We start from the raw sequence: 19,616 nt of genomic DNA, 5'->3' as shown, positions 1-19,616 counted from the left end.
CCATTTTATTAGGTCTATGCCTTCCAAGCCTCTGCGTTCATTACACCTGAAATGACCCATCTCGACTATGGAGGGGTCCCTAGACAGAAGTTATGAATTAATGTTTCAAAAAACAAACTCCAGTTGAGCCCAATATAGGGGAAAATGACTATTTGCAAAATAATGTGATTCCCGGGCTTAAATTACATTCTCTTGACCAAGGACAACCTCCTTTATTACTTTTTTATTTCCTGGAGGTTTTCCCTGGAGGCTCCCCACCCAGAAAGAGTTGCCAATTCAAGTTGCAGTCGGACCAAGGTTGCTTTTTTATACACGTACAGCTCCGGAGGGGAACAGGCGGGGGCGGGCGACGAGGGGAGAATAACTGCCTGGTCCTGCAAAGACATCTGTTTCTCATCTCCGTTTGCTGTGGCAAAGGAGAAGAAAGTCTTTTGCAAAGGGTGGGAAAGACACAGATCTTTTTTTTTTTTTTTTTTTTTTTTTGTTAAATCGCACGCACACACCACAACAAAAGTAAACGAAATAAAAAAAGAGAGACATCTCGGAAGGCTGCAGAGTGAATACATTATTCGGCTGGAGCCGAGCCCCCAGGGCTAGGGCCGGAGCCCGGGAGCGCGTGGGGTCTGAGCTGCGGGCTGGAGCTGGGCCCGCGTGTCCCCGGGCACCAGGAGGGGAGGGGAGGGGAGGGGAGGGGAGGGGAGGAGGAGGGAGGGCGGGAAGGAGGGAAGGAGGCAGGGGGCGGGCTGGGGTGGGGGTGAGGGGAAGGCGCCCCGTGTGCTGCCGGAGGAGCGGCGGCGGCGGCGGTGGGAGCGGAGGGAGGGAGGGAGGGAAAGCGGGCGCGCTTGTCATGTTCCCTCTCTCACCCTGGGGGCATCCTGCAGAACCTCTCCTCGGAAATCCACGGGGAAATGGCAAACTGGATTGACGGGTTTCACACGCTCCTCGCTAGACAGAGCCGCTCATTACCATAACCGTCTGCAGCGACGGCGGCGCAGCGCTGCGCCCCAGTCGCGGCGGCGGGACCTGCCAGGACCCTCGCCCGCCGCGCACCAGCAGCCACCGCCGACCGGGCCGCCGGGCCGGGACCCGCGCCACTGTGCACCGGCGGCCGAGCTGGCGCCGAGCCCGAGGCGGGCCAGCAGCAGCTCGAGCGCCGCGGCCGCCGCCTCCCGGCTGACCCCGCGGTAAGAGCCGGGCTGGGCGCGGGCAGCGGGGGCGGAGAGGCCGGGCCGGGTGGAGGGCGACGGCCGGTGCCCCCCGGCGGCTGCTGGCGCGGACCGGCTCCCGCGCGCCCTCCTGGCCCCGGGGCTCCGCCGGGGTCCCCGAGTGGACGCGCACCGGCCGGAGCGGGACTGGGGGCGGCGACAGGGCCAGGGCACAGCCGGGCGCAGAGGCGGCGCGGGCTTTTCCCGGGGCCGGCGTGCGCCGCGGAGCCTTTCCGGGCGGGAACCGCCGCCGCCTCTGGGGCTGCTCGGGCTGCCGCCCGCGCGCACCGAGCCGAGTCTAGGGGCGGGCGGAGACCGCAGCGCTGGTGAGACCTCGGGGTCCTCGGTGGCCGCGTATTCCCTTATTCTAGGGAAGGAGGGGTCAGTAGGAGGGCTGCCCCCAGGTCTGGACGCCGCGGCGCTTGGCAGGTGGGGAGGGAGGGATGATGGATGTCAGGAGCGCGCGTTTGCTAGAAAAAGGAATCGCTGCAGGAGCTGACACCTTCTGTCCCCCCGCCACCTCCGCCCCCGCACCCTCCTCCCCAGCAGCCGAGCCGCGCTGCGGGCGGCGGCGGCTCCTCTGTCCTCAGCTCACCTCCCCGGCGGTCTAGGCTGCTGCCCGCATGGTCCACGCCTCCGCCTCTCTCCCCCCTTCCTCCCCTCCCACCTCCTCGGCCCTAGCAACTTTCCGGAGTGCCCGCCGGGACCGCAGGGGCGGGGGAGAGGCGGCCCCGCGGCCGAGGGTGGCGAGGACTGGGCGGGAGGCTGCAGGAGGCTCGGGCCGCGTCCTGGCCGCCCCGGTCCATCCGATGCGCAGGGCGCTCCCGCAGCCGCGGGCTCCGAGTGGGTTTGGCCGGCGAGGGAGGGAGGGCCGGGCAGGCATCTGCTGCGGGCTGGAGCGCGGGCCGGGGCCAGGCACGCCAGAACCCTGCCAACCGCCGTGAGTCATTTCCTTGGAATCCTACCTTTGGTGTTTATTTCCCTTAGAAGGAAACTTGGCTTTAAAAAAAAAAAGAAGAAGAAGAAGAAAAGAAAGAATAATCATAGCTCTATATAGCTCTTATGCTTCAGGAGAGGCGCACGGCTCCAGCACCGTGGAAAGACAACTTGCCTTTGTTCCCAGGCACTTGGGGTGTTGTTTACTTTCTCCTGCGGCCGGCGGCCGGCAGGGCTCTGCCCGCTTCCCAGGAGAGGGGCTCAGGAGCTGAGGCACTGAGCCCCCGGGGGGGGGGGTGTCTGTGGGCACCCGGTCGTGGTGGCTGCTGCCCGCCTGCAGGGGGTCGGTCTCCAAACCTTGGACCCCAGATTTGGGCCTGGGACGGGGAGACCTGGTGCCCGGACTCGGACACCTGAGCACCCCGCCATCAGCCTCCAGCTGAGCACCTGCCTTCCCAGCCCCAGGACCCGACCTACATCTCTTGGCCTTTCGGAGCTGCTGCTGAGAAATGTTTTTCCTAGGGCAGACAGGTGTACTGCAGGGACTGGTGGAAAAGCAACATCTGCCTATTTCGAAGGGTTGAAGGATTTAATTCCTCCCACCCAGCCCTTTGCGCCACCACCAGCACCACCACCGCGAGTTGGGTCTTGTTAGGGACAATGTCAGGTCAAGAACTTGATTCCACCTGGGCAGGAAGCGTAGGCCCAGCAGCGTCAAAGGTGTATTGAAAAGATGAGTCCTTTATTTCCCTGCTCTTCGGTATTGGAATCAGATCTCTAACTGCGGTAATGGTCTTAAGAAAATGTTTTCCAATGGTAGATGGGGGGGCAGCGAATGACCAGAACCCCCTGTTAGGTGGAAGGTACCACTCAGTCTGCAGCTATGCTCTTCTCTGTTCCAGTCGCTCCCATTAGCATCATAATGGCTCCAAAAGAAAAAGAATCCCAACTAATCTGGAAAAAACAGACTGTATAGAAAGGCTTGGTAACTTCACTGTGACCATTTGCTGGAAAAACTTGACATTTTAGCCCTTGGCCGTCTGGGAATGCTCGAGGTGTCATTCCACTACTTTGCCTTGGCTGGTGACACAGACATGCAGGAACCGGAGGATAAAAGGGTAGAGCCTTTTTATTTGTTAAACCCTTGTAGAGAAAAAAAACCCACTTTAACACCCTTCTTTTGAATCCACTTGCCTCCCATGTTAAAAATTTTTTTTTTGCTGTACATGTATGTCTTTGTGACTCTATCTGCTATTAACAGCACATAAATTTGTGAATTTCAACGGCTGAACTCACTAGCAGAATTATAATGTAAATCTCATCGTACGGAGAAAAAAAATGACAGTCTCGATGTGCACTCATAGTACCAAGAATCCGTGGTGCTTCGCGCCCCACACTCCAGTTCTTCGTGATCACTGAACTCGCCTTCTTCATTCGTTAGCATCCCAGTGCAAGTTCTAAACAGATGAAGAAGACTCAATGGCAAAATTACCTCTCCACTCCCAGATAATCCCAACTCATTTATATTGTATGTAAACTTCCATAAATCACTTGTGGAACTCAGCCTCTCCAGTTGACTTCCAATTCAAAACAAGAAGAACTTACTGAAACTGGATATCGTAAAGGAAAGAAACAGCCAAGATCAAAGCTGTTATGGATGCCATGTTTCAAGTTCAAATGCATAATAGAATTTCATATGGTGGAAACAGTAGTCACAAATGGAAACCCTGAAATCCTTAACAACCAAAAAACTACAAGGAAAAGTCATTAAAATATAAACAAACTCTTACTAATGTAAAACAGCACAGCGGCCATATAATGTTCTATTAACCAAAGGCGGTTGCTACAAGGGGCCAGCAAATGCCTCACTGTCTTCAGTGACATGGATTTGTCGACTTGTTTTGGTTTATAGGTAATAAAATTTCCACATAGGCAAAAAGCTTGAATCTTATTCCCAGAATCCAGCACAAAAGTGAGTTTGAATTTCAAGGGAGAAACTACTGTTGTCAATAAGACAGGGCCAGTGACTCAATAATGGCTATAATTCATGTGCTCCTGGTACCATCACTTCCTGATGCTATTGTCTCTTTGAAAAGGTTCAGAAATTGGACCATTTCATGAGAGTTGTCCAGGGAATAAATTATCATGAGGTTTGATGCCTTGTTTGGATGCTGAGTTTGCGAGGTAATAGAATGGCCTCGTGTGAAATGAATGTGGTCTCAATTTCTTGATTGATGACTCAAAGGGCAAAATAAATGGCATGTCCCACCGTTTCTTTTTAGGGAATTCATTGAACCGCTTTTTTTTTTTTCCTCTTATAAGAAGATTTTCCAAGTCCTTGCTGCTGCCTCTTTGGAGGGTATTTTAAAAGCAAGGCGGTAGGTGGTTTAGCAGCCCCATCAGCTGGATCCCCATTCCAGCGAATGACCCAAACACCTGCCCTGTCTCTTAGAAGGCTGGCTTCCTTCTTCGATGAAGTTGGGACAGAATCTCGGGTCTTGGAGAGAAGCCTGGGTGACGGATGGAGTCACGGCTGCCAAGAGCTGCTCTGTGAGCCAGAAGGACAATGTCACTTCATGAAGCTACTTCCCCTTTGCCTGGCGCCTTTCCTCCTTTACCAGGAAGCGGACCCTTGTTTTAACATGAGGTCATCCAGTCCCCGCAAGACAATAGGTGGTTCACCCGTGCAAGCTGTGTCATTTGGAAAAGAAAGTGAGAACCAGACCCTGAGGGTCTATTCGTAAGACAGCCCATCTTCAAGAAAGCAGATCTGACCTCACTCTTGGTGACCTTTCTTTAAGTGAGATGGTGGGAACTTTGGGTCTTGGGAAGGAATTGGCTCTTCATAAGGCGCTGAGGCTGCTCCACTGTCACCACGGATCTGTGGCCTTCTTGCTTTAGATTGTCTCCCGCGTCCACTCCCTCTCGAGCCCTCTGCAGGACCCGGCGAAGCCCCTCAGCCTCCACAGAAAAGGCTCCCACCACCTGCGGCACCGAGGAGCCCAGGGCGCGTCCCGGAGCGGAGAGGCTCCCACGCTGCCTGCAGGCCCTGGGGACGGCGTGAACTGGACCAGAGGGCAGTGGTGGGTTGCCTCTTGGAAAGTTTCTGCCTTGTGTCTGGGCTTTGCGGTGTGGAGTTGTCGGCTGCCTCTGGCCCTGAAGCCCTGGCTCCTGTTTAATATTCTGCCTGCTCCGCTGATGTTGTGCTTGGCTCCTGTGGGACTGCAACTCACGGCTTGAAACTGGAGCCAATTTTCTGTCTTCATCTCTCAGTGTTTTGACTGGAGGCAGATCCAGTTCAGGCCGATCAGGGCTGGTGGAAACAGCTACCCAGTGTGTCTCTGTCTGCCTGGCTCTGGGAGAAGAGCGTGGAGGGAGCCCCAGCATGTGGTAGCGGGACAGGCCCCAGGAACAGAGGAAGAGGGGCGGCGGGCCGAGGAACAGACCGAACCTGAGAGCATCAGCAGGGATTACGGTGAAGGGTGCTGCCTCCCCCTTCCTTTCCTTTTGATTGATTAGCGGGTTTCATCAAAGGAGACTCTCGGGGGATTGACTAGAAAATTGATTTTGCCTTATTAATAGAAAGAAGCAGCAAGGGCTTTGGCCTTGCCTCTTAGCGGTCCATTTTCTGCGGGAAGGTCAGAGGCAACTGTGTCGAGGAGGCAAAGCAGCTGTCTGGAAGAGGGCTGAGGGGAATCGGAGAACAATAAGAAGTGGGGTTTTAAAGATCCGCCCCTGAAATGCAGATTGCTGAACACAGAGGCTGAGCTAATAGCTGCAAGAGAGTTCGCTGAGGTTTTCTTTGAAAAAATAATAAATGGTTCAGAGCAAAGGGGAGGACCGAGCAGGAGAAGTTTCCCGAAGCAAAGGAGGGGAGCTGCCTAGGCCATCCCCTGGCTTGTCTGTGCTGAAGGCTGTTCTCTCTTTTTTCCAGATCTGAGGCCGTCAGAGATGACTCTGGTTCTGTCCATGAATAGATTCTGCGAGCCCATTGTCTCGGAAGGAGCTGCTGAAATTGCTGGGTACCAGACGCTATGGGAGGCTGACAGCTACGGAGGCCCGAGCCCCCCGGGGCCAGCACAGGCTCCTCTGCAGGGAGACCGGGGAGCCGGTCCCCCGCTGGCAGGTACTGCCCAGGACCTTCCCCTGCTGCTCTCAGCCAACAGGCTGATGGGCAGGGGTGGTGTCTGGCGCGCCCTTCTAAGCTCAGAGTTCCTGCTCCGGGGACTTCCCAGGCTTCCTGCATACTGCTGCTGGGGGAGCCCCAGGCTCCAGGGAAGGGGCCAGGGGTGGTGTTTAATTGCATTCAAACCTGAGCTTCCACGTGCTGCTGCCCTGGGTAAAAGGCATGCATCTGTATTTTTAAGAGAACCAAACCAGATCCGGAAGCTCTTCAGGTTGCATTTCGGTGTTCTACCCTCTCTGGAACTGTGTGGTTCTCTCAGAGCAAAACACACGTCCTGGTGGGCTTGACAATGAAATCTTTATCTCATGAGACATAAAGGAACCTGCACTCGGGGCCAGCAGCTTTGTGGCTCTTTATTAAGCACACCACTGGCTTTGGTATTAGAGGGGAAAAAATTTTTTTTTAAGTCCAGGTTCTTTATTCTTATACTGGAAGGTGAGTTCCTTTGATTTTTCTGTAGTACTAATGATTGGGGGAAAAACCCCAAAACCTAAGAACCGAAAATGCGAAACAAGTACTCCTTGAAGTCTGATTTACTAAAAAGAATTGCAAGCTTGGTCTTTACAAACTAGACCTCTTTTAATTTGTGGTTGATATGTTGCCTTTTTTAGAGCGAACAGGACTTTTGCTACCCTGATTTTAAGTTAAAAAATCTGAATTTCATATTTCCAAAGAAGGAATATTATCATTCCAATGTGCAGATAATCGTTTGTTTACTTACCTGGAGCCCAGTAATATTTACAGGTTGTTTGGTTGGTTGTGCTTATAGTCAAAGATACATAGATTTGAACAGTGGTGTTATATTATCATGGATTTAATTCAACAATTTGAATAAGCACTGGTATTATTTTGGAGTTATTACACTACCCCCCTTTATGAATGTTACTGTTTACCTGTGCATAGAATTAAGATCCTGAGTATTTAGTAAATACGGAACTCTGTCACTTTCCTCTATAATTGTCTAGAAATCCTTGCCTGGCCTGGGTCACAGGATTCCGTATGATAGCAACTATTAAGACAAATGTTTATTTTTAATCGCCACATGTACAGACAAATACGTGGCCACGTTATCTTCTAGAAGGAAAGGAAAGGAACGTATTTTGTTTGGAGAACCTCTGGCAAACCACATGTCATTTGTCATATCTGATTTATTACCACAGGATCCCATTACAGGGGAATTTCAAATCCTATAACAACATCCAAGATCACATACTTTAAGAGGAAGTATGTGGAAGAAGAGGATTTTCACCCACCACTCAGCAGCTGTAGCCATAAAGTATGTTTTTTTAATAGTCGTTACTTTTATTAAGAGTTTAAGATACTTAGTCGATTGATCCATTTCCAGAAATTAAATTGTCCCACCCAAGCAACGAAAATGAGCCCCTGCTCGCGGAGCCACGTTAATCTCGTTGTCACTTTTTGGGGCCTGGTGTTATTTTGCACAAGTATTTGAAGGAGCCAGCGAGAGCGCCTCTACCCAGAAATAACAAAATTGCATAGTCCAAGGACCGTCTTTTTCACTAAGTGATTGCATTTGTCTCAGGTTACCTTAAGGGTCAAGGTGATTGGTGCTTTTACATGTGCAGAAGTGCACTTGTTCCCTCCTGGCCTGCTCTCCCTCTCTGACCTCTAGTTCCAAGGCCTGTTGCCACATGTGTGTGCCCGCATGGGGGTCCAGGGCTTCTCCTGACCTCTCGAGGTCGCCCTCACCATCCCTGGGAAGTGTGTGCACGAAAGTAGAAACCTGTTCTTCAGGGTGCGTTCATCACTGGTGTTGAGTGTGTTCAAACGTGTCATTCATCCCCAGAAAAGACCAAAGCCAACTCTTTTGCATCTGTAGGAAGCAAACAACAGGATTGGAAAAGTGCAGAGAAGTATGAAACCGGCCAGCTGAGCTTTTGAAATACCAGTTCCTTTTCCTCGTGGTTATCTTTCTTCAAAAACTTATCTGCTGATTTAATCGAGGAGAGGATAAGCCAGACCGTAGTTGTTTGAGAAGCAGAGAGGATTTTTAAGGTTTTAACTCTTCTTCCTCTCTCTCACCTCTTACTCCCTCTCCCCACCCCCACCTTTTAAATACTGCGTTTGACTCTGCTCATCAAAAGACACCAGCATGCATTGGCAGGTGCTGGGCTTTTCCCTGCATGTGTGGTTCCTGCCTTTGGTTTAAATCACAGATCCTCGGGTTGGCTTTTTTTATGACCTGGAAGAGCTGGCCCCCAGGACACAAGCGGTTTGTTTCCTTTTTAGTTTCTGTGTTGTGGCCAGAACAGTCTTCCAAATTGCTGCTGGATTTGAACGAACCATCACACAGTGATGGAATTCACACAGCTCAGGAGTGAGTCCTCTGATTCCTTCTCTGCAGCGCTTCTGCCCAACTCCAGAAAGAGCCTCCTTTGCCCTTCAACCGACAGGTCCTTTTAGGGTTTGAGCCTCGTTAGTTATCTTTGTCCCTCTGTCAAGCAAAGGTAATTGCAAGAGTGAAACACAGACGGACAGTGCTGAAAGCCAGATGTCACGGTCCTTGATGGCCAGGGTTTGAAGTATACTTGTGATGACCCACATCTTGGCATCTTGTAAAAAAAGACATACAATATACAATACCGACATGTAACATATGCGTCTAGGTGTGGGTGGGTGTGATTTGTATACACACACATCAAGGCACGAGTATCAAAGGAGTCCAGCTTAATACGTTTACCAAGTGGGAAAAAGCCATGTAACTAGCATCCAGATAAAGAAGCGACATACCCAGCAACTCATAACCTCTCCTTATGTCCCTTTCTGGTCACTCTGCCCACCGAAGAACCCACCCTCCTGACTTCTAAGAGCATAGATGAGTTGGGTGCCATCCCCCTCACTGCCCAGGCATCCTGACCGGTCCCTGCTGAGGTCTGCCCTGGGGCTGGATTCCCCAGGGCTTCACCTCACCAGCGAGTCTCCTGGGACGAGTGTTCATTAGCCACACAAGGGGTATAGCATCTCTAAACGAACTTGGGGGGGAACCACAACCTTCCCAGACCCCGAACCTGCCAGGAGGGAAATGGGCCCCATGCCACTTGAACATAGACCGTTTCCTAAGCTGTCTCTTCCTGTTTTGGTTTGTAGACCATCTCGATCTTTGAGGAGCGCGCGCACATCCTTTATATGTCCTTAGAAAAGCTAAAGTTTATCGATGACCCTGAGGTGTACCTCCGACGATCGGTCCTGATCAACAACTTGATGAAAAGAATCCATGGGGAGATTATCATGCAGAATAACTGGTGCTTTCCCGCCTGCTCTTTCAATGGCGCCTCCGCCCAGGAGTGGTTTATGGCTCAAGACTGTCCTTACCGAAAACGACCTCGGATGGCCAAAGAGGAGTGTGAAAAGTTTCATGCCTGCTGCTTTTACCAAGAATGTGGTGGTCACTACCTAAATTTACCCCTGTCTGTCAATGCTAACGTCGGAAGTGCCTCCTCCTCCTCCTCCTCTTCCTCCTCTTCCTCTCCCTCTCCCCCTCCGCCTTTACCGAGTTGCTCCCACCAGGTGGATTTTGATGTAGGCAGCACACCTCTCTACAAGGGCGATGGCCAGATACCTGCCAATGAAATCTTTGTTACGAATGCCAGGTCGCTTGGTGTTCAGGAAAAGGCCAAATTAAATGATGAGAAAGCAGACGATGACACCAGCAGGGATGGCGGCCCCCTAAACCATGAACCCGTGGGACATGACCTTGCTTTTGAGTGCAAAGGCCAATTTTATGATTATTTTGAGACTGGATATAATGAAAAAAACAATGTAAGTGAGTCTTGGAAAAAGTCCATAAGGAAGAAGGAGCCTTCACCGAGCAACAAACTGTGTTGCAGCAAAGGAAGTAAAATTTGAGCCATCTTCTCACCGCAATCCCGACGCATGCGCAGCATGATCAATTAGCGCCCAGAAATTTTATTTTGAATGGATTTTATAGTTTTGTACAACTGATAAAATTATGCCACGAACATGCCGTGTCGTTTTAATGCCTGGAGAGCAGATTGCCTGAAACATCTGTATCGTAGGCATCAGCGCGCTACTTATAAATGTGGTGACAGTACCAAGAAAACAGTTGACTTAACGCTTAAAAGTATATCTTAGTTTTCTTACAGAAAAGATTAGTAGATTAGATGGGGGAACAATGTGGCCCTTGTGATATTTCTACTACCCCCGACCCCCAAGGAGCCTGTCACTGGCGAAGAACCCCCCCACATCTTTGCCAATTAATTAGGTAGTTCTTTGGTAAGCAAATTGATATAACCAGCAAAGGATGTCTGCTTCTTCTACATGATACAGTATTTTTTTTTTTTTTTCTAAAAAAAAGACTGAAGACAGGGAGCTAGATGAAATGGCTTCATGGTACTGTTAAGTGTGTGGATTTAACAGTCTTATGTGACAGATGAAATTAGGATAGAACGTAATGAAACATACCTGTCTAGGGCAGCAGTCAACAATATGAGTAGAGAGTGGTCCCTGCCAGTTCCCAGCTTGCCTAGGACGGGTGATGAGGCTTTTAGAGAGGTATTATACAGGGCGATTTTTGGTGCCTTACTTTATCTTAATTTTTGCCAATGTGAAAATTAAGGATAAATCAGAGTACAGCAGGGATTTAACAAACAGGAAAAAAAAAAAGAACACAGGGTGGATCAGTATTGTTTGGAAGTCGTTACCTTCGAGCTGTTGCGTTCAACTTTTGATTCGACATCGCCTTTATGTTTGATGCCCACTTGCTTTTTGGAGGTGGCGTTTTTAGGAAGGGATGGAGGAGACAATAGAGAAAGCGATTAGAAACCAGCACTATAGCTGCTTGAGCTTTTCTACGGCAACGGTCTGTTGCCGGGGTTTGGGTGTTCTGGGTTTGGGATTTTGTTGCGTTTTCTTGTCCGATGACGTTCATGAACCAGTGGCATGCATTCTACTTTAATCGGTTTTGCATCATTTTCACTCGTTTAGATTATAAAAGCATGTGGTTTTTTATATATGACTTTCGCTGTTGATTACGAAGCACAATGTTCATAAATGTTGTGATGATCTATAAGGTCTTCTCTTAAAGAATGTAAAGACATGTAGTTTGGGGAAGGTTATTTTGGAGAAATGGGACTCGGTCAGCAAACGCGCCTATGTATTTGGTCCTCATTTTTCTCGGTCGTTTCTTTCATTCGCACCTTGCTAAGAGCGTTCAGAGTGCCTCCCTCTGACCATCCTTCCTCCCATGCCAGCCACCGCCGCCTGCTCAGCTGGGTTCCCGTGTCCAAGGTGACTCACTGACCTGGGCCTCCTTCCACCGTACTTCACAGGAACCAAATGCCAAATGGAGGAAATAGTAAGTCCTCCCAATTTCTCCAAGATAAAGCTTTTTTTAAAAAAAAAAATCACTGCTTATTAATATTAAATATAGGTCTCATTCATACAGTGTATGAGTAAGATCATTGGACAATGTCCACAAGGACCAATTTTTAAAACATGTTCTTGTGTTCTGGCTGAATAGTAACGTCTTGTCCTTTATTTTCAATATTTGATAAACATTTGATGTTGACAACTTAGATGATAGATGCTTGTATATGAATGTGTTGTAATAAAGTGAGGTTTTCTTGATATATATTTATTAAAATGATCAAAATTCATTAAGATTTTCTTATTTGAGTGGCTGTTGGCGATGTTTCTCTTTTCCATTGCTCTTTCTCCTTTAAAAAACAAAAAACCTCAAACTCTAGACACCTTAGAGGACAGTGGCACACCGGAGTTTGCAGAGGTCAAGAGAACTTTGAGAGACCCAGCTAACAGGTGTTGCAGGATGGTCCTAGTTTGTAGGTTTAGGTTTCTGTTAATTAAGAGCCCTGTGTTAGTCAGTGATGATGTGGTTGGTGATTTCAGGTTTTAAAGGACCTGAAGGTTTTCGTTTTTGTAAAGGTTCTGGGCGGGGGCGGGGGGGGGGAAGCATATCGTGAAGCCATAAATACAGAATCCTAGTTGATTCCTTATGGAAAGTCCTCTTGTCAAGATGACCCACAGGTAAACAGTTAAAACAGCTACAGAGGTGACTGCTAGTAGTAGTCAGCGCAATTCTGTATTGGTGTTCCTAGAGGCTAATATTTCACTTGCTAAAAGGTGAAAGCTAGTTGGAAGCTAATTGTCAAAAGTAGCATTCTTGGGTGTTCCCCTCGTGGCTCAGTGGTTAACGAACCCGACTAGGACCCATGAGGATGTGGGTTCGATCCCCGGCCTTGCTCATTGGGTTAAGGATCCTGCATTGCCGTGAGCTATGGTGTAGGTCGCAGACGTGGCTCGGATCCAGAGTGGCTGGGGCTGTGGTATAGGCAGCAGCTGTAGCTTTGACTGGACCCCTGGCCTGGGAACTTCCATGTGGCACAGGTGTGGCCCTAAAAAGCAAAAAAAAAAAAAAAAAAAAAAAAAGAAGCGTTCTTATGAGCATAATACCTCAAGGAGATTGACATGGGAAAAAGAGGACTTCCACTTTCGCTTTTTAGACCCCCCCCTAGAATTACCAGATAGCGGTGGCCAAAGCTGGAAGAGGATGGAGTTGGTGGTTTCCACAGTGCTCCCTTGAGCTGCCATCATGCGTCTGCTCAGTGGAACCCACCAGCCCTTCTTTGCAGGATGAGGGGTGCCTTTGAATCCAGCAGCTCTGCAATTTGTAATATTTAGTAACCGAGTGTGTGTTTCTAGGACATTTCCAGCATACTGAAAGGAACACTTTCTTTACCAAAAAAATAATTCCTAGACACGCATCCAGGTAACGCAAATGGTCCTGGCATGGGTCTGAAAGCCTGAGGGCCTCCTGTGTGGCTGCCTTGTCATTTCTGCTTGAGAGCCAGGAAGTTAGATTGTCCAGAATGGTCAAGGGTCCCCTTTGCAGAAAGTTAATGAGGTGGGTTCTCTAGTTGGGTCCTCGGAGCTGGGAAAGCTGAGAGGCCCCTGCACACCCCGACGCTGTCTCTCCACCTGGAAGTAACTCCTTTTCCTCCTGCTGTGCTTTGCTTTAAGGAAAACCTCCAAGGGCTGAATCCAGACTTCGAAACGTTCAGTGAGGGGAAATCTTCACTGAAGAGAAAGGCCCAGCTTCCCGAGAGAGCCTTTACTTGCTCCTCCCCTGGGCACCTGGGTGCTTGTTTTAAACCACATCATTAACCTTGGCCCCTGGTCCTCCTTCTCTAAAAGTGGGTGCTGTATAGACAATAGCCTGGCAAAGGTCTTTTAAAGGGCAAAAGCATCATCATCATATGCTTCTACTCTTAACATCCTATTACCTTCCATCATGTTCTATCCCAAGAGGCTGGATGTAGTTCCCTGTGCCGTACAGCAGGACCTCACTGCTTACCTGTTCCCAATGTAACAGTTTACGTCTACCAACCCCAAACTCCCCGTCCATCCCACTCTCTCCCCCTCCCCACCCCGCTCTCCCCCCCTCCCCCAGTACAGCAGAAATTGATACAACACTGTAAATCAGCTGTACTTTAAAAAAAAATCCTGTTACTCCACTGTTCATCTTGAAGGGGTTCTGGGGACAGGATTGTAGGGAGGAAGGAAGGGAAAACTTGAAACCGATGGAAATGACTCTGAGAACCATCAATAATGAGGGTAAAGCATCTTTGGCTTGCTCGTTTGAGACAGTAGAGTTTTCAACATTTTACAGGCTGCTTTGTTCAATAAGACTGAAGCAAGTGAGCGTCAGCTATTTGCTTTTGGGGCTCATCGGTAATTCCACCCAAAGCGTGGCCACCCACTTTTCCAAACGTGAACTTGTATTATAGCTTCCCTTGAGGACTTCCTTGCTGTGTATCAAGAAGAACCAAGAGGTGCAAAAGACCTGGGTATTAAGAGGTGTCAATCTCCCACAATGAGAGCAGACGGGGCTGTGGGGATACGTCCGCAATGCCGCTACGCTTTTACATCCCTCGAACAAACTGTGAGCAGAAAACGTTTTTAAAAATAATGAGTTGTTCACATCCTTTTTTTTATGACAGTCTCTGAAATTTGTAGTCATTGTATTTGCAGTGAAATCACATCCCTGCCCGTTTTACTAGAACTTTTCCAAAGCAAGGATTCAGCACGTCATTAATACTGATGGTTTGAACTAGATGCAGAACTGTCCCGTGAAACGAAGAATGAAATCAATCTTTAAATGAGGAAAGAGACAATATATGTTTTCTAGTAACTCATTTTAAGATTGCTGTGTTTGGAGTCTGCGGTTTAAAATAAATGCATCAAGGATCTTTCAAGTTAACACAATACCTCTGTTGCTTTCTTAGAGTTCACGGTATAGCAAATAAGCAAGGTAGGATAGGGTCTCTTCGCCTGGCTCAAACCCTCTCCATTTTATGGGATCTAGCGACATGACCTGGGGTGAAACAGAGACTAGTTTAGAGATTGTTTCCAGCCCTGTGTACATGCCATATTCGAGCTGGGAGTATTCACTGAGGAAAAGCACTTGCAAAGATGTAAGTTATGAACACTTGAATCTCGCATCCTGCCATAAAGTGCATCAGCAAGTGAGTTTAATAAAACATGCTGTTTAAAATAGTCTGTAATTTCCTGTTTCTGCATTTCCCTTCAGTATCTGTGACAGGCTGAAGAACGATGACTAAAAGAAGGGAATTCGCACAAGCTCGCCTGGTGGTGTTTGCAAACCATCGCCTTGAGCTTCATCGACTTGGGTAAACAATTCTCTGGTGGGCTGTCTATGGCTGGGTTTTTTTCCCCTTTGGTGTTGGTCCAATTTGTTAATTTTGAAAATGCAAACTACTTATTCACAGCCTGGAAACACCTGCTTTTGACCACAATGAAACTAATGGAATGTACGGAGACAAAATTAGTCATTTCTCGTGAAATTTCCCGTGTTTCTCAACCCCATTCAAGGGAACTATTCCCTTGATTTAAAATTATGAAATCTTATAAAATGCCTTATCTTGGGGGAGAACACACTCAGGAAAGAACTTGCAGGAACATAAGTTGTGATCTTGCTTCTTGCCAAGATCCCAAGACAGTGGGCAGACAGCAGAACTTGGGGGAGGAGGGAACAGCCTCCAGCAGATATTGGCTCCATCCAGGTCAGTCCACGGGAGCAGCTGAGTCCAGGCACCAGGCATGTGATTCTCCGCTACCCCATCTAATTGATCAGCTCCAATGTCTAACCCAGCCTGGATACTTCTAGACACGGTGCTTTTCTGCAGATGTCTTCTGAGGCGATTGTAATGCGTTAAGCTCAGATGTGATGTAACCCTTATAATCTGGCAATCAAGACATGAGCAGATCTCTCTGAAGTGCACCTGGCACAGCACTCAGGCATCGCTTCCATCCTCAAAACTCACTCAGCCCCTGTGTGCGTGATCAGGAAAAGATGGAGAATGACAGGAAGCAAGGCAAGGGATTTCAGCAAAAGTCTGGGGAGTTGATCTCTGATGGAGTGGAGGGGAAGAAGTCTGAGAAATCCAGCGCTCCCCATGCACTGAGGAGCATATTCACTTTCTTTAAGGAGAAGTCTAAAGATGAAAAAGGAAAGAAGGCAGAGTTCCCGTCATGGAGCAGTGGAAATGAATCCAACCAGGAACCATGAGGTTGCATGTTCACTCATTGGGTTAGGGATCTGGCGTTGCTGTGAGCTGTGGTGTAGATTGCAGGTGTGGCCCAGATCCTGTGCTGCTGCGCCTACAGCTCCAGTTCAACCTCTCACCTGGGAACCTCCATAAGCCGTGAGTGTGGCCCTAAAAAGGCAAAAAAAAAAGGAGGAAAAAAGGCAATGCTTTTGGTCAGACCTCTTTCAGGAACTGAAGGACGTTATGTTTCTTCAGGAAGAGAGAAATGGCTCATCTGCCCTTTGTGGGAGCTAGGAGGCTTTCTCATCGTTCTTCAAGTCCTTCGATGCTGTGCTTTTCAATTAACCCACCAAACCGTCCGTGTGACGAGGTCGAGGCATAAGCTCCTTTCTTCCATTCAGTTCAGGCACAGAGGTCGTGGGTTTCTCATGAGACTGGAATACAGCATAGGGTTAAGCGTGTGGGGTCTGGAGTCACTCTCTGGACAAAGATTCCAGCTTTGCCACTGGAGCCGTGTAAACTTGGCCTTGGCCAGCAAGCCCCTTTACTTCCTAGTGCCTCGGTCTCCTTCTCTGAAGTGGGGTGGCATGCCATATCCACCTCGTGAGATTGTCAGGACTAAAGACTTTAACACTGGGGAAGTGACTCAGCCTTGCCTGGGTGTACATTATGGGTGTGAAATAGCAGTGCCCCTCCGAGGCTTCTCCACTAATGTCCCTGAACCCCACGAAGGCTGGGGCTGATGGTACCACATCCTCTTTGTAAATTCAGCCTCCTGGGTTGACCACTCAAGGTCAAAAAGTAAGTTTGAAATTAAATAGGGGGATGGTGTCAAACCTGGGACCTAGGACCCTGGGACAGCTGTGAAAGGAGTCGTTGGTGTTCTTGAGATATTTTTAATATTTCAAAAACTTATTGGAAATCTCATAAAGTTTCCTGAAAGCAGTTGCACAAGCTAACCCTTTTAGATTTCTTTACTTTTAGCTGGAATTAAATCAGCTCTGGGTTAATACTGTTAGCACAAAACTGAGAAGAAACTCTGACTGGGAAAATGAAGGCATTATCCTTAATAAATACAATTGATTTTGTGGACAGAATCTTTCAGAACATTGGTTACGTGGAAGGAATAAGAGGTGTCCTTTACCTCTGACGCATCCCCAGGATTTGCCCAAGTTCAAGTTTATTCAATTGCTGTATTGAATAATTCTCTTAGAATCATTCTAGTTTCTACTCAGAAAAAACACAATATCGAGTAAAAAAATTTAGACCAGATATTAGTGCTTATGTTCCTATATCCAATAATGGAGGCCAAAGCAAAATTTTCTGTATAATCAGAACTTAGATGACATGGCCCGAAAGCAGTTATAAAGTAAGTATGATACAGTTTCCACTTGTAAGATCTAAGTTTAAAAAGGGGGAGGAGGGGGAGGGAGTACGATGGATGGGGAGCTTGGGGTTAATAGATGCAGACCGTTGCCTTTGGAATGGATTAGCAATGAGATCCTGCTGTGTAGCACTGGGAACTCTGTCTAGTCACTTATGATGGAGCCTGATCATGTGAGAAAAGAGAACCTATACAAGTACGTGTGACTGGGTCACCTTGTTGTACAGTAGAAAAGTGACAGAACGCTGTAAACCAGCTATAATGGAAAAAATAAAAATCATTATATATATATATATATATATATATATATATACATAAAAAAGCAGCTCAACTAGGGAGTGGTTGTCCCTACTTTAAAACCTCATTCCCCCCCCCTTTTTATAGCCACACCTGTGACATTTGAATTTCCTGCGCTAGGGGTTGAATCAGAGCTGCAGCTGCCAGCCTACACCACAGCCACAGCAACGCGGGATCCGAGCCAAATCTGCAAGTTGCGTCTGTGACCTACAATGCAACGCGGGATCCTTAACCCACCAAGCGAGGCCATGGGTCCAGCCTGCATCTTCACAGAGACAACATCGTGTTCTTAACCTGCTAAAGCCACGATGAGAACTACAAAACCTCATTTTTTCTCTATGTTGCCTTTAAACTCAGAGCCCAACAGATGACTTAATTGAAAATAGGGTTTCATTTTAAAAATTGCACTTCCATCCCTCTCAGTGTTCCAAGAGTATATGTTTTTCCATAAGGTGAGTTACACTTGCAGTGATATTTGCTGATTAGAAGGACTGAAATGAGAACAAAACAGAATGGTTTGAGAATGAGAAACTGGTGCCAGAGGGAGAGAAAATGCCAGGTTGTGCCAAGATGGTTCTAGAACTTTCTGGGATAGAAGGTTGCAGAACATCTCTGGTGGTTCTACCCAACCAGGCTCTAGGGTCTCATCAGTGACACCAGTAGTTGCCATTTGAACCAGCTGAGCCACTGAGAGATACACAGGTGGCATGAGCAGGACACCTCAACCTGCCCAAGGAGATCCGGCCTGGCCATTTCTAGACACTCATTCTCCCCATGCTTGGAAACTCAGCAACTAGAGTAGGTTTTTTGTTTTCCAGCAGATAGCATTCCAACCAGTAAAGATGATCAATTAGAATTCTTACCCAGTCCAGCCTTAACCTAACTCGTTTTAGCCAAGATGACTTCGGGGGAGGGACCTGAGGCTTGGGGGTGGGGCATCTTTCTGTCTGGAAATGGTATTGGTTCTGTGCAGAACCGGCCCTTGAAGAAATCCTGAGGCCTTGGGTCCATCTAGGTATTGTCATGGATGAATGAACGACCACATCCTGGGAAGAACCCTGGGGGGGAACTTGGAAGAATTGATTGCTTTCCAATTCCCATTCTCACTATAGGCAAAGTTTCACAATCTTTCTAAATGTTTTCTAACTTTGTACTTAAATTTTTCTTAGAACCTATTGCATTAGTTTCTGATCACACGGCGGCTGTTTCTTAACCATAAAATTATAACGAAGTTAATTGAGAGCACGAGGTGAGGAGTTAGGAGACAGGTTCTTGCCCAGCCCTACCCCCCATTGGTTCTACCACCCACTAAGCATCAACAGGCTCTGAACTTCTCTGGATCTTCATTTCCCATCTGTCAAACGATGAGGCTGCCCTCAAAGGGCCTCTGATATTGGTCTCTTCTGGCCCTGACATTTGTGATTCAAACAACCAGAGATCTTTCTGAAGATTTTTACTTGAATTGTCTACACGTGTCACTCCTTCTTTCCTTGCCCGGGAAGCCTTGATTCCTACCCCCGCCCCCACGCCCGCCCGCAGGGAAACCGAGACATTGCTTCTGGATGTTCCTGCAAAAATAAATCTCCGAGTTCTCCTGTCCAGATGATTGTTTTCTGCATATGGCTGCTAACCGATTGCCAGAAATACATTCCTCCAGAGAGGCCACGCTCCCCCGCGGTGTCTCTGCAGTTACCCTCCCCCTCCCCAGAGAGGGAGGGCTCCCCATTAGCCCATTAGCTCCACACTTTCGGAGCCAGCCAGGCACAGCGCCGCTCCTCCTGACACAAGATTGTCCTCCCCTTCAAGCAAAGCAGCCTGCCTGCGCCAGGAAGGCAGGCGATCCGAGAACGCTCTTCTCTCCTGTTTCCGAGGAATAAAAGAGCGGACTTTCCCTCTTCTTTTTATGAAGACAGTCCTTGCAGCTGTGACTGTAACTGTTGTTGGTTTTTTTTTTTTTTTTTTTTTTTTCATGCGAGCCAAGATTATGGTCCCATAACCCAATTAGTGTCATTTGGTGGTGGTCCAAGTGCTTCCCCTGCACG

The 19,616-nt window shown here is 48.4% G+C and overlaps 1 protein-coding gene across 6 annotated transcripts; it reads left to right on the top strand.

The window, feature by feature from the left end:
* SERTAD4 (SERTA domain containing 4) lies at positions 811-11,963 on the top strand. Of its 6 annotated transcripts, none has more exons than XM_003130419.4 (4): positions 811-1,184; positions 6,076-6,267; positions 7,488-7,603; positions 9,436-11,963. In XM_003130419.4, the coding sequence occupies exons 2-4, from the start codon at positions 6,093-6,095 to the stop codon at positions 10,192-10,194; spliced, it is 1,050 nt and encodes a 349-aa protein (XP_003130467.1). In that variant the 5' UTR covers positions 811-1,184; positions 6,076-6,092; the 3' UTR covers positions 10,195-11,963. The 6 variants fall into 6 exon arrangements, with proteins under 6 accessions (XP_003130467.1, XP_005667937.1, XP_005667938.1 ...); XM_005667880.3 differs by lacking the exon at positions 811-1,184 and adding an exon at positions 1,213-1,531; XM_005667881.3 differs by lacking the exon at positions 811-1,184 and adding an exon at positions 2,069-2,145.

The sequence above is a fragment of the Sus scrofa genome, chromosome 9 (genome assembly GCF_000003025.6).
Source record: "Sus scrofa isolate TJ Tabasco breed Duroc chromosome 9, Sscrofa11.1, whole genome shotgun sequence".
In the NCBI taxonomy this organism is placed as follows: Eukaryota; Metazoa; Chordata; class Mammalia; order Artiodactyla; family Suidae; genus Sus; species Sus scrofa.
Note: the sequence above shows the minus strand (reverse complement) of the source record. Positions and strands in the feature narration are given on the sequence as shown.